This window comes from Aethalodelphis obliquidens, unplaced genomic scaffold (assembly GCF_003676395.1).
Source record: "Aethalodelphis obliquidens isolate GAN/ISIS:26980383/991018 unplaced genomic scaffold, ASM367639v1 scaffold1, whole genome shotgun sequence".
NCBI lineage: Eukaryota > Metazoa > Chordata > Mammalia > Artiodactyla > Delphinidae > Aethalodelphis > Aethalodelphis obliquidens.
Window position 1 is genome coordinate 58,485,588 of NW_020837945.1, and position 14,772 is coordinate 58,500,359.

The 14,772-nt window shown below is 43.3% G+C and overlaps 1 protein-coding gene across 6 annotated transcripts in view; it reads left to right on the forward strand.

The window, feature by feature from the left end:
• The window catches only part of TMPRSS7 (transmembrane serine protease 7), a 56,646-nt gene extending 47,378 nt beyond the window's left edge, over window positions 1–9,268 (forward strand). For 5 of the 6 annotated variants that reach the window (XM_027104534.1, XM_027104524.1, XM_027104516.1 and 2 more), the window contains 5 exons: window positions 614–730; window positions 2,029–2,200; window positions 4,982–5,250; window positions 6,775–6,911; window positions 8,703–9,268. In XM_027104534.1, coding sequence (XP_026960335.1) covers window positions 614–730; window positions 2,029–2,200; window positions 4,982–5,250; window positions 6,775–6,911; window positions 8,703–8,873 — 866 coding nt within the window. In that variant the 3' untranslated portion in view covers window positions 8,874–9,268. The remainder of the gene's footprint in view (window positions 1–613; window positions 731–2,028; window positions 2,201–4,981; window positions 5,251–6,774; window positions 6,912–8,702) is intronic. The other variant, XR_003432440.1, reaches the window with a different exon arrangement.
• The last annotated feature ends 5,504 nt before the right edge of the window (window positions 9,269–14,772 follow it).

Here is a 14,772-nt window from a genome sequence, read left to right on the forward strand (position 1 = left end):
GTGTGTGTGTGTGTGTGTGTGTGTGTGTGTGTGTGTGTGTGCGAATTCTGGAAGATTTCCCTTGCTGACTTGCTTTTAATGCTGTTTACGACTCAAGGAAACTGAGGATCGGATATAGAGGGATTTGCCAGATACTGTGATAGGGTATGGTCTATTCTAGCCCCTGCAAAAACACACACTGCCAGAGTTGTGAACAAATGTGCAGTAATTCACAAAATCTGTCCATTCCCTCCCACCCCCAATGGTATAAAAGGACTGAGTATGGTGTTGATTTTTGCTCAAAAATTTTCTTGGAGAACAAGGTAAAGTAATGGCAAAGAAGCCATGGCTTAAGCCACGGATATGGCCAACTGCTTGGCATCTCCCCTACAGTGGAAGAAAGGAGAGACTATTGGGTTGATTCTCAACTAGTGCACCTGCCTGCCTTCCTTTCAGTGGCTCTGCTGAGATGCAGGGACGGGACAGTGTGGGGTTGCTTCATTTCCCTCTGTCATGTTTCCCAGAGCAGCAAACACCGATCCTGTGGCTAAGCCATCCTTTGTGGACGGAATTCAGTGTCATTCACTCAAATCTATCTCTGAGTAGGAAAAATTCTTTTTTTGCTCACTTTTAGGTATTCCGTGCAACAACAGAACTTTTAAGTGTGGCAATGATATTTGCATTAGGAAACAAAATGCAAAATGTGATGGCGCTGCGGACTGTCCAGATGGAAGTGATGAGGAAGGCTGCAGTGAGTAGAAACATGTTCCTTCTGATCCTTTGTATTTGTTCCTCAGTTGATCTGTTTTTCATTTTTATTCCCTTCTTGGTGTAATGCCCCAGGCAGAAGTTGCCACAGGCCAGGGAAGAATAGTAAACATTGGTGAACTGAATCTGAAATGGTTTCTCAGAATTAAAAATTCTAGAGTGGATTCTGTCTTCTTTCTTGATAATAAGCATTCATGCACTAGATGTTTATACTGAGAACTTTCACTTTCTAATAACTCTAATCCAGGGATAAGCTCTTAAATAAAAAAACCTATGAGAAAGGAAATAGGTACTGGAATGCCATGGATGACTTTGTTAATTATGCCTTATGTTGTGATCAATGTCAAGTGCTGGTTCGTTCCTTAGCTATGACCTGAGAACAGTAATCCACCCTATGTTATTATTAGTTGTGTGGTTTCTAATTGGCCATGTGCCAACTTGTTAATTATGTATCCTTATCAATACTATTTATACTGGAAAATAATTGCTCTGATAACTAGTTTTTCTTAACTAGGTTTTTTTAAAAAAATTAATTAATTAATTATTTTACTTTTGGCTGCATTGGGTCTTCATTGCTGTGCGCGGGCTTCCTCTGGTTGCGGCGAACGGGGGCTACTCTTCGTTGTGGTGCGCAGGCTTCTCATTGCGGTGGCTTCTCTTGTTGCAGAGCATGGGCTCTAGGCGCGTGGGCTTCAGTAGTTGCAGCACTCAGGCTCAGTAGTTGTGGCTCATGGGCTCTAGAGCACAGGCTCAGTATTTGTGGTGCACGGGTTTAGTTGCTCTGCGGCATATGGGATCTTCCCGGACCAGGGTTCGAACCCGTGTTCCCTGCATTGGCAGGCAGATTCTTAATCACTGTGCTACCAGGTAAGTCCAACTAGGTTTTCATTTGTTTGGTACTTACAAATTCTCTCCCAAATCAGCACAACTTCAAGGACACTCTCAATTCTGTTGCATTTGGAACTAATCGTTTTTCTCTACCTAACAACCTGAACTCCACGGCTCCTGTTCTTATCAGTACAGCTGTTACTAATAGGTCCGCTCCTCCCCTCATGTGCGTTATTGTACAGAGACTCTGTGTCAAGGCCTGTTTTCAGGAGGGAGGTAGTGATTTGTAGGTGCTGGTTTCAGACAGACCCGCATCTCACCTCTCTAGATAAGCAGGGGATTTCAAATTGCTTATCTGGTTAGTCAGTTCCCAACCCAGCTCAAAACTTGACTGGATTTCCAGTTTTTCTTCCAAGTCTGCCTTTAATTCGTGTGACCCTTCCTTTCCTAAAGGCTGCAGCAGGAGTCCCTCTACCCTCCACCGCATCATCGGGGGCACCGACACCCAAGAAGGGGGTTGGCCATGGCAAGTCAGCCTCCACTTTGTTGGATCTGCCTACTGTGGTGCCTCAGTCATCTCCAGGGAGTGGCTTCTCTCGGCCGCCCACTGTTTCCATGGAAACAGGTAGGGCATCTCAATTCTTACTCTGAAGTGACCACAGACCACAGACCATACACCTGCCCCCATGTTGTGGGAAGAAGCTCCCTGTTGGACACATTCAGTCATTTCAACTGGTGGTTTTTTTATTTTGTTTTGTTTTTGTGACATCAGTTGTATGCCGAACATTCTTTTTAGGAATTATTGATACAAAGAGAAGAACACAAAGGAATATCAAGAGTGAACAGGCTTTTACCAGACTGAGAAAACAGGATAGGGCTTTCAAGTCAGAAGAAATTCTGTGGGAACGTGTGAAGACTGTGGAGTATGGGAATGTGTGGAGAACGGGTATTAAGGGATTGCTGGGGTACAGGAATCCCTATTTAGAGCGTGAGGGTAGCGATTCTGCATCCAATTTCCAGTGTAGAGCGGGGGAGGATTCCTACAGTCCCAAGCAATTCTCTGACATTAGCTGGGTGTCCTATAATTCAACTCAATTCTGACTTTGTCTACCCAGATAGACAGATTAAACAGTTTAGGGGGGCTTCCCTGGTGGCGCAGTGGTTGAGAGTCCGCCTGCTGATGCAGGGGACGCGGGTTCGTGCCCCAGTCTGGGTAGATCCCACATGCCGCGGAGGGGCTGGGCCCGTGAGCCATGGCTGCTGAGCCTGCGCGTCCGGAGCCTGTGCTCCGCAACGGGAGAGGCCACGACAGTGAGAGGCCCGCGTACTGCAAAAAACAAAACAAAACAAACATAAAAAACAGTTTAGGGGCTCAGTCCTACAAAACTACCCCTCTCCCCCTAATTCAGATGCCAGTCCAAAGCCTAGGTCGTCACCTGAGCTTCTGACTGACTGGTTATAGAGGGGAGGTTCTAATGACCCCTTCCTTGGATTCTATTAATTTGATAGAGCAGCTCACAGAAGTCAGAGAAACATTTTACTTGCTGGCTTACTAGTTTATTATAATAAGATATAACTCAGGAACAGTCTGATGGAAGGCATGCATAGGGCGAGGTATGAGAAAGGGTACAGAATTTTCCATGCCTTCCTGGTGTGCACCACTCTCTCCGAATCTCCATTCGTTCACCAACCTGGAAGCTCTCCAAACCCCGTCCTTTTGGAATTTTATGGAAGCTTCCTTACACAGCCATGATTAATTAAATCATTGGTCATTGGCCATGGATTCAACCTCTAGCCCCTCATTCCTCCCTAGAAGTTGGGAGTGTAACTGAAAGTTCTAACCCTCCAATCACATAGTTAGTTCTCCTGGTGACCAGCCCCCAGCCTTAGCTGCCGTCCCAAAGTAACCTCATTAGCATAACAAAAGACACATTTGCCCCTCTCATCACTTAGGAAATTGTTTTAGGAGCTCTATGCCAGAATGTAAGGAAAACCAAGTATATATTTCTTATTATAAATCACAATATCATGGGGGGATCATGAAAAAGTCCATTAGGGTTGTCGTCCGAAGGGCTCTGTCTGCCTTTACTAATAGGGTTATTATGGGGCAGACACTCTACCAGCTAAGGGTGAAAGGGAAGCTCAGAAAACAACTTCACTAAAAAATAACCTTATTTGGAATCTATTGGAGCTTAGGTACAAAAATATGCCATTCATTTCTCATTCAGAATTTTTTGAAGTGGAGTATTTCAATGAATTTATACAATTAGAGTATTTGTTTCTCCTGGAAGTTACAGGATTCATGTTAATGACTAAAACGGCTACACTTCTGTTCCACCATTAGTCTTTTATGCTAAGAAACTGCTCCAAGTAATACGTGGCCCTCAATACTTCCCTGGGTCCCCAGTGCTGCCCGGGAGATGTCAGCTAAGCAGATAAGGGGCCACGCTCTTTGGGATCTGTCCTTATTTTTCTTCCACAGCTTCCACATTCTCTTCACTCCACCAGAGCAAAGCTGCTGCACCCACGGAGACAGAAACCTCAGGTGGAGGTTACAAGACCCTCGGTGACTTCATGCCAGCCTAGCGGGGTCAGGATTAGAATTCTGGAAGGGCTCATAGGGAGTGAGACCCTGTGAATAGTCAAGTATGAACAGTTAGAGCAGAGATCTTTTTTTGCGGGCCTCTCATGTTGTGGCCTCTCCCGTTGCAGAGCACAGGCTCTGGACGCACAGGCTCAGGAACCATGGCTCACAGGCCCAGCCGCTCCGCGGCACGTGGGATCTTCCCGGACCGGGGCACGAACCCGTGTCCCCTGTATCGGCAGGCGGATTCCCAACCACTGTGCCACCAGGGAAGCCCTAGAGCAGTGACCTTTAAGGCTTCTGTTTTCAAGAAGGAGTTTCCTTACATTCCTGCTTGGAATACTTTGATTTCTCATCTATTTTGGTATTCCTATCATTTGAATTTGGCAAAAGGATCCCCAGACCACTGTCTTACTGGCCCTGTCTGTCTCCATCGAATACCACTGTCAGCATGAATAGGGAGAAGGTAACAAATGAATTCCAGTCACTAACCATCTTGACCTGTGTGTGATTCCTGAAATACTGGTGGCAAGAAAATCGCCAGCGTGTCCTTAGAGTGTGGTTGAGGACATTTTCTGGACCTTAGCTATCATTCACCAGCCCTGCTCTACCTTACTTCATCTTTGGTTTTACTGAGGAGACAAGGGAGGCTCAGAGAAGTTGTGCTTCTTGCCATGCCCATGGACAGAGGCAACGACTAAGATAGGGACTGAAAGTCAGACCTCCCTTCCTGCAGCCCTCCTCCCTCTGTGGAGTGCTCTTTTCCAAACCATGTCTGGTTCTTCAGGCCTCTGACTCCATGCTTCATTCCTTTTGCACCAGACTCTCCGACCCCACACCATGGACTGCTCACCTTGGCATGTACGTGCAGGGGAATGCCAAGTTCGTCTCCCCAGTGAGAAGAATCGTGGTCCACGAGTACTACAACAGCCAGACCTTTGACTATGATATTGCCTTGCTACAGCTCAGTGTCGCCTGGCCTGAGACCCTGAAACAGCTCATTCAGCCAATATGCATTCCTCCTGCTGGCCAGAAAGTGCGCAGTGGAGAGAAGTGCTGGGTGACCGGCTGGGGGCGAAGGCACGAAGCAGGTGTGTGTGTCAGTGAACGCCATGCCCTCCTCTCCAGATCGTAGTAACTCGTGTTGATGTGGTGCTTTAGGGTTCATGGAGAGGGTTTTTGTATATGACCTCATTGAGCCTTCTAAGAACTCTGAGAGGTGGAATGGAGGAGAGTATTATAGTTCTTGTCTTATGATGCTTTCCCCTTGCCCCAAAAAGAAGCAGGACCCACTTCTTAAGGGAAGGTCTCTGAGCAAGGCACTGGATAGATAGTATGGGCTCTTTGCAAACTCAGAGGGGTTTGCTAGCTCCCTTTCATCCAAAAAAATTGACTGATTTTCATAAAGAAGTGAAGGATGCTCTGTCACACACACACACACATACACACACACACCTTACTGTGTCAACTCATAGACAGTTGTCTGGAGGATGATGCGAGTATGTCCTTCACAAGGGCAACTAACTGGCCAAGTGAATGAGAGTGAGGGCTGAAATCCAGCCTGCCCTTAGCTTCCCAGACTGCAGATTCAGGCACAGGGGGTTAAATCAGCCTAGAATTGATCCACCCAGAGGGGATACCTTTTTACAATTCTTCCACCCAGAGGAGGCATCTTTTTTCATATGCACAAAGGTCAGACTTTATGGTAGGGAAGTCCCTACGTCTGTCCTGCCAAGGATTTTATGGCCTAGGATTCTAAATACACAGTAAGGAGAAGAATCCAAAGTTTTAATCCAAAGGTTGGAGCTAATGCTTTCCCTTGATCTCCCAGTCATCTTGGATTCCCTTGCAGTCATTTCCAAGGGCTTAGGACAGATACATTTTCTGTAAGTCTTGAACCTTATCTTGGCCTTGCTTTGACACTCTCTAAAGATTCACTATGGGCAGCTTCTCCAGTGCTAACTGCCTACATTTAGTTATGGAAATCATGAAATTCACCACCTGTTTGGCCCTGCTGAGGGAAGGCAGATCACTGCTCGAACACCTATAACCTATCAGGACTGCGCTCAGGGCTTTAATTACATCATCATATATCACAAGAGGAAAGAGTCTATTCAAACACCATATCATGGGACATTTTCTTTACAAGCATGAGTGTGTGAGTGTTTATTTTTCTGAATCATCTTAGCCACAGAGGTTAGAAAAGGAAGTGAAAGAGCTATATCCACAGTGTTACGTTTTTATGGTTCCGAGGATACTCCCATATGTCAGTTAACATGCTCCACTTAAGGGACCTTCCTGACCAGTGAGCATTGGTAATAACTTGCTGATTCACAGTCCTAAAGGCCGGAGGTACTTGGTGAAGGAGTAAGGCACGGTAGCTCAGATGGTCGAGTCAGACCTTGGGTCTGAATCCTGCTCTGTTCCTAGCTATTCTTGTGCTACTGGTGAAGTCCTTTATCCTCTTAAGCCTCCATTTCTTCATCAGAAGAATGGTTATCATAATAGAATTTACCTAAAAAAATTGTTATGAGGGTAAAAGGAGAAAATGAGTAAATTGTCTAATAAAGTAAATGTAATCATTACTGTGATTTCTACTTCTATGTGTTTTCCAGACAATAAAGGCTCCCCTGTTTTGCAGCAAGCAGAGGTAGAGCTCATTGACCAAACCCTCTGTGTTTCCACCTATGGGATCATCACTTCGAGGATGCTCTGTGCGGGCGTCATGTCAGGCAAGAAAGATGCTTGCAGGGTAAGTCATCTTACGTTTCCCTTGCCTAACATGTTGTACTTTCCATAAATGCTTTCACGTTTAATCTATACAACACTGGGCAATAACTCGGGCAGGGGCCTACCTTCATTCATATATTAATTATAATCCAATAGTCTGAGATCAGGAAAAGGTGATTAAATAGTAATCGGATCTGTAAAACTCATTTTCTAGTCACCATGTATTTTCCTCCAACAATTAGGGAATGAAGTCGGCATTTATCATTCTGCCATGATTTTCTTATAACCCAAAACTGAAAAACAAAGCAGAACGCACACACGCAGTGTTTTAGGATCACTAGCTATTTCTTAGCAGTGGCCATGTACCTTCTAAAGAAACAGTGTTTTATTTACTTACTCCTTTAACGCATAGGCTGGGGGAAAGGAAAGAGGAGTGGGAGAGGTGACAGGGACACTCATTTTTATGCCTCTGGATAGGCCTCCTGACAGTGGTGAAGTTGAAGGTCATCTTTGGGGGGACATTCCTATGAGCCTCAGATTCCAATGTATGCAGATATCTATTTGATTGCCAAAGAGTGAACAGATGATTTAGAGAATGAGGAGGGCAGGGGAGCTGTTCCCGCATCTTTACATAACCTTAAAAATCATCTTATTATAATACTGTAGTGACTTCTATCTTCTAAGCTCCTATTTTGTGGCAAGAGCTGTACTAGGTCCTTTACAAAAATTCATTCAAATTATTCTTTCATCCACATTTTATAGAAGAGGAAACTGGGGCACAGAGAGCCTAAGTAAATTACTGAAGGTCACACAGCTAGTTGAGCTGGGATTTGAACATTTACCTCTGTAATGCTAAAGCTACTATATTTTGGGTGCTTCCTGCAGCTAGTCGGTTATATAGTCCTGTTCCCCATAGCCACCAGGGTTTAGAGGTTAAATTAGACTTCGTAGAGTTGGTGTGGCAACGGTTAAAATAAAAAGATCCCAGTCTCCTACTAGTTAGAATTCACCTAATCGGGTTTAGAATTGTAAGGGTGGCACCCAGGGACACATTCGGAATGCTTTTTTTATCTTTGCCTCTCAGTAAGGTGTAGCTTCAGGTATGCTCCAAAATAAGGAAATAAAAATCCAGATATTATACTTTAAATACTGAGCACAGTAGGAATTCTGTTTAAACATTGAATTATTTCAGCCTTAGCTTTTGGAGTTAAGATGTCAGAAAGGACTCTCAAGTGAGGGTGATTTCTCTGTAATAATTATCAGCCAGTGATCCTTGGGGTTTCATAATTGGACCTGGCCAGCTAAACAGGGTCTCCTTTTCTTTCTTCCTCAGGGCCATGAGCCAACACTAAAGTTGCATGACCTAGAGGTAGAAGTCAACCTACCTTCCAAGATAACCATGCCTCAAAAGGTTCTTGTGAGGATTAAACGACCCAAAACAGTGCTTAGCACATACCAGCACTAAATAAATGTTAGCTATTATTATTATTGTCATTATTATTACTATTGAGGTTTGTTATTTTTTTGGAGGTATGTGAGAATTGTTTCCTCTGCAAGAATCTTCTAATGTCACTCTTGGCCTAAAGAATCTAGTTTCTTATGATGAATGCACCTTTTGATTATAGGAAAAATAATTCTAAAATGACATTGGAAGTTTCACATTATTTCTTGTTACTTCCGCAAACTGCATAGTAGTTAGCCAAGCAAGAACCTGTCAGAGTAGGCGTTGGCTCACAATTCATTAGACACCTTAATGCAAAATTGATGATCATGGGACAAATGTGCTTTTTACTTACATTATCCTCTTGTGTAGGGAGATTCGGGTGGACCTTTGTCCTGTCGAAGAAAAAGTGATGGAAAATGGATTTTGACTGGCATTGTTAGCTGGGGACATGGATGTGGAAGACCAAACTTTCCTGGTGTTTATACAAGGGTGTCAAACTTTGTTCCCTGGATTCATAAATATGTCCCTTCTCTTTTGTAATTGTGCAAGTTTGATTTTTGACTGTGTTTTATGTGATAGATTCTTTTAAAAAGAATGCAATAATTATCAGTAAAATGAGATAATTTTTTTTCTTCTGGAACTCTCAGATTGCATACATTTGATATTGAAAGACAGAAAGATTAATATGTATTTTATTCCCTGAAAAATTGCCTCAAGGATAGAGCTGTATTCATTCTTAAGCGTCAAAGGGCCATTGATTCAGGAATGGAAGAAAACTAATGTCATGAACCAAACCTCTAAAATAAGATAAAAAGTGGGTGAGACGCTCAAGAATCCATACCTTACTTTATGTTCCTATTCAAGGGCAGATATTTATAAGGATCCAGGCAAAACTGATTTATTGAAATAAGTTCCATTAAAAAAACCATGCCAGATCTTCAGTGTTCTAATGAAATTAAATGCATAAAAATGACTCCTTCACAAATGCAAACAAAGCTAAACTCAGTTATTGACAGAGGAAGTACCTATATTTTCCTTATTTTCTAATCCAATTTGTCTAACCATATCACAGGACTTTTCTTCAGCTGTAACATGGTAATATTGTGTACAGAGAAACCATCAAACAACTAACAAAACTTATTTGTCAATTACTAATTAGTAATCTTCACTAAAATGATAGAATGAAGCATTGTGGTAGTTGGATTGAAAGCACTTACGGGGGATTTAAGAAAATTGTGGCAATGCTGGTCAGCAGTTGAAAGACAAAGGAATTTTTGGATGACTGTTTTTTTTGTTTTGTTTTTTTTTGCGGCACGCGGGCCTCTCACTGTTGTGGCCTCTCCCGTTGCGGAGCACAGGCTCCAGACACGCAGGCTCAGCGACCATGGCTCACGGGCCCAGCCGCTCCGTGCCATGTGGGATCTTCCCAGACTGGGACACAAACCCGTGTCCCCTGCATCGGCAGGCGGACTCTTAACCACTGTGCCACCAGGGAAGCCCTGGATGACTGTTTTGAAAGTGAAAATTTTCAGAATATTATCATCTGACTTCTGATCCCTTTATAAAGCTCCAATGGCCAAAACTTTCTTTTATTTTCAGAGCCGTGCAATACCTAGCATAGTTGTAAACCTATAGTACATGCTCAATACATCATAGTTACTGATTTATTTTGATGTTTCACACATAATCTCAGAATAAACTTTTCATTAATAGAGGCTGTACTTAACAATATCACCAAGTAGGTAAAAACAGCAGAAAGGAGAAGAATGATATTATTTTTTTCCCTGGGACAAAGTTAAAGAAAGTAATAGCAATGTTATTTTTACGTAGGATCCAAAATAATGAAACTGGATTTTATAGGACCTCGGAAAATCTTAATGTAACAGCAAAAGAAGAGAGAGTAAAAGGTGTCATAACCCAGATCAGATAGTAAGACTGAAACCTGGATATGATTTCCCTGAGATAGTGAATGTTTTCCATTTCACAAAACATATTTTGAGTTGCTAAAAGACTGTTTCCTTCAGATAAAGGAAAAATGTTTTAACGATACACCTCTGAATAGGTCCCTGAGGATTCAGTAAACTGGCTGTGGCATAGTGCAATTCAGAGGGCCAAGTGTTCCCCTTAATCCACAAAGGGAGATTTAGCTACTGAACCCATGGCATAGAAGAACAAATTCGGCTGACAGTTCTTAAAACCTAGGTTTATTTTGCCTGGTATTGCTGTGACTTAGGTACATGGTGAATTGTACTTTTTACTTATGGTGATTTCTAAGGAGATTTGCTATTCAACAAAATACCTCACAACTTTGCATAAGTTTGTGATCTCAGTTAGGAGATGGAGGATGGCTAGCATGATCTATCAGATTCATCAGAGGGAGTTTTCGAACCACGCATACATGCTACCATTCTAAGCACTTGCTGGTGCTAATGTGTGTGTACCATGTTCCTCATCAGTGCAGACATGGGGAAAAGGTTGAGAAACACCAGTTTAACTTACTTGGCTACTTCATGCCAAGATGCCTTTAGAACCTGAATGATGTAGGAATATCGATTTTATTTTTGCAAAGGTGTGAGTAGAGGCAAATTCCAAGACTGGTTTAGTTAACAGAGTGGAATGGTCTCCAAAAACAAAGACAGAAGCATTTCCATGTGCTGGACTATTGGGGAGAATTTGTAGGGACTCACCCTTCACAGTGCCTGGAAAACTGCAAAATGAAATACCACAAGCCAACCAACTATTTCTCATTTGTTTTCTGCTTGATTATCCTGAGTGGCTGATCCAATTGCTCTAACTGCTGATGTTCAGCATAGTACTGCTTGCCATCTGTCAACATACGGGTACAAAATGTGGTGTTTTGTTTGTTTGTTTGTTTTTGCGGTACACGGGCCTCTCACTGTTGTGGCCTCTCCTGTTGCGGAGCACAGGCTCTGGATGCGCAGGCTCAGAGGCCATGGCTCATCTGCCCAGCCGCTCCGTGGCATGTGGGATCTTCCCGGACCAGAGCATGAACCCGTGTCCCCTGCATCGGCAGGCGGACTCTCAACCACTGCGCCACCAGGAAAGCCCCCAAAATGTGGTGTTTTGAAGAGGCATAGATCTATCTGAAGCTAATGAGATGCTTTGGTGACCTCACTTTAATGATGTTACTTTATTTTTTGTTTTATATGATAACCATCTAGGAAATTATTTGCTCTTAAAGGAGATGAAGAAAGAAGAGCAAGTACTATGACAAGAAAAGCAAAATTGAAAATCTTATACTGGTCAGCAAGTCTTGGCAAGAAGTATGTTTGAATTTTTTAATGTTATTTACCTTTGACCCCCTTGAACGAACTAAAGTACTTGAGTCAATAATAATTTTTAGATTATATTAAAAAGAACTATTTGTGCAAGAACAGCATACTTTTAAAAACACATTTAAAGAACTATTTATGAAAGAACAATATCCTTTAAAAAGCTACCCCTATAGAAGTCAGTTTTGAAGAAAATGCAAGAAGAAATCTAGATAGAATTTGATTCCTTATTCACAATTCCTAAACTTCAACAAGAATTATTTAATCTAAACCTGGTTCTACCTCCAGGGAGAAACACTTCTTTCTAACTCATCTGAAAATCTTCAGTTTAGAGTCAGACTGGCAGGATAAAAAAAGTCCTCAAGTAGAAGTTGGTACATTCACCTACATTCTAGGTCAGCTGTCTGGAGATGAAGAAATTTGCAGTTATCAGAAATCAGGAACAGGTTGCAAATAAGAATTTAAGTAGTTCAGGCAATATGGGGAGGTGTGAGCAAGTGTCAGCAATCCAGAAAATGTGACAAGACAGGAACACAAATCAATACCAAAAGGAAGTATATTGGGGCTTCCCTGGTGGCGCAGTGGTTGAGAGTCTGCCTGCCGATGCAGGGGACACGGGTTCGTGCCCCGGTCTGGGAAGGTCCCACATGCCACAGAGCGGCTGGGCCCGTGAGCCATGGTCGCTGAGCCTGTGCGTCCGGAGCCTGTGCTCCACAATGGGAGAGGCCACAACAGTGAGAGGCCTGCATACCACACACACACACACAAAAGAAAGTATATTGAATCAAACGTTATTGCTGGGTGCAAAGAGTTTGGGGTAGGTGGGTATTAGTTACAGAGATACTCATAGTTATGGAAAGGAAAGGAATATTTACTGCGATTCTGCTTTTGCCAGGCACAGGAATAAATGCTTTACTTTAATTACCTCATTTAATCCTCCTAACTCTACTGGGTAGGAATCATTTTATAAGGAGGAAAGAAGCTCATAGACTTTAAACAACTTGCCTAAGAACACACAGTTAGTGAGGGTTTAAATTTGATCCTAACTCTTCTTGTCTTCAAAACCTATACTACCATAGGGATGTCAACAGTGCACAAGGGCTAGTCTTATGAAATTCTGGAAATGCATTCGCGTCTAGATAAGAGAATTAATAAACCTCGCCTCATGGTACTCAGAAGGCATTGAGAGATGTGGTGTAGAATATGTTTGTGACAGGAAACAGTAGCTTTCTGGTTCTCTGGGAGAGTGAAGGAGATTTTAGACATCTGTTCGTGGAGAAACCAGGCTTGGAAGATAGCTACAGTCCATCCTACACAACAGAGGGAATCTCCCACTGAGAATGAGCTCCTGCAGTCAAATGAGGAAATTATGGGAAATGTGGTCTGGGGCTGGGTAAGGATAGGAGTCAGGGTTAGAGAGGTTTTAATGGTTCTAGTCAGGGTCTAAGGCCCTGGGTCTAGCAAGCCGTCATTACCGAGAATATTCAAATTAATCAACATTTACAGAGGGCACTGTGCTGGATACAGAGCGGAGTACTGGGAACATAGATACCTCGAGGAGATTAAACAACTGGTGGAGGCAGACAAGGAAAGAAAAATTCCTGCTTATATTCCATTTTAGCCATTCTGGCCTCTTTACTGATTCTCACACAGTAAAAGTCAGACAGATTCCAGTCTCAGGACCTTTGTCCCGGAGTTCCTTCTTCTTTCAGAAATCTGCAGAGCTAATTCCTTGCCATCTTCAACTCTTTGCTCAAATTTCACTTTCCTAATGAGGCCTAAGTTGGTCACCTTATTTATAATCGCAACTCCCAACTGCACCGCTCAGCTCTCCAACATCCCATACTCCTCTTTACCTTTTTTTTTCCCCATAGCATGCACCACCTCCTAATATTCTAAAAACATTATTTAAGTTTGCTCCCCCTTAATAAATATTAGTTTCACAATGGCAGTGATTGTGTTTTAATTAGCTATCTCTTCAGATACATCTCTAGCACCAAGAAGAATGCCTGACACAGAGCAAGAATTCAGCACTACTCGTTGAATTAAATTAGATTGAACATGTGACATGGTTAGCACAGGAACAACGTGTATGGGTAGCAGAGAAGAGTGTGGATAACTTTTGGTGGAGGAAGGGAATCAGAGAAGGTTTATTGGGAAAAGTGTGTTTCAGCTTGGATTTAAAGATGAAGGGGAGCTGCCCATACAGAAAGTGGGCTGGAGTGGAAGGAAAAGCATTTCAAGCAGAGGGAGCATCATAAACAAAGACATGGGGAGTGGCAACAGAATGGGAGAAGGAAGGGCCAGCCAGGAAGAGGAACCTGGTCAGACCAGAGGAGTCTACTGACTACTGAATGTCTGAGGAGGAAGACTAGAAGTTATTGTAGGGAAAGGTATACATGCAGGTTCCTCTCTCTTTTCACCTCTGATTCATTCTCTGCTCTTAGCCTGGGAGGCTGACCCCCAACCTCCATCACCAGTTTCCAGTGGGAGTTAACGGGCAAAACCCTGGAGACAAAGATCAGAGAATTTTTCCTCTCTGCTGGACTGTAGTCCTGGCAGCAGCTGCAAATTTTTGTGACTACAGATCCTATCAAGAGGGCCCACCTGATGGTTCTAGTTTTTAATCAAGCTCTAGTCCCTTTTAAGCCTCAGGGTACGGAGGGCTTTCTCCTGTGGCTAGTCCTTGGGTGCCTTGGTGGCCCTTCTTGGTTCCCTTAACCCTTGCTCCTTCATCAGAAAGCCTCTTACAAAATCCCAGCTGAGAATGCAGACTGAGTCCTGCCTTTTAGGGCAGAGAAAGCAGAAGTCAGTGCCGGCCAGCAGCTGAGTGGCTGCAGTTAGCACAACCCCATCCAGCAGGCAGATGGAGTCCAGAGTCCAGATGAGCCGGCAGCAGGCAAGAGACAACTAGAGACCCGATATCTAGGCAGTGTCTGAACTGTAGGCATCGAGGGTGCTGGATTTTTGGGCACAAGTCAACATCTTCTGAAATGGAGTTGATTTATATGTGCCAGGTCCAGGTCTCAAACTCATCTCAGTATGTATGTTTGTTGGGGGCAGGGAAGAAGTAGGGAAGCAAGCCAGCTCTGAGCAGAAGCTTGAGAGCATCAGCACACCCTGCAGAGCAAACATAATTTCAGGCT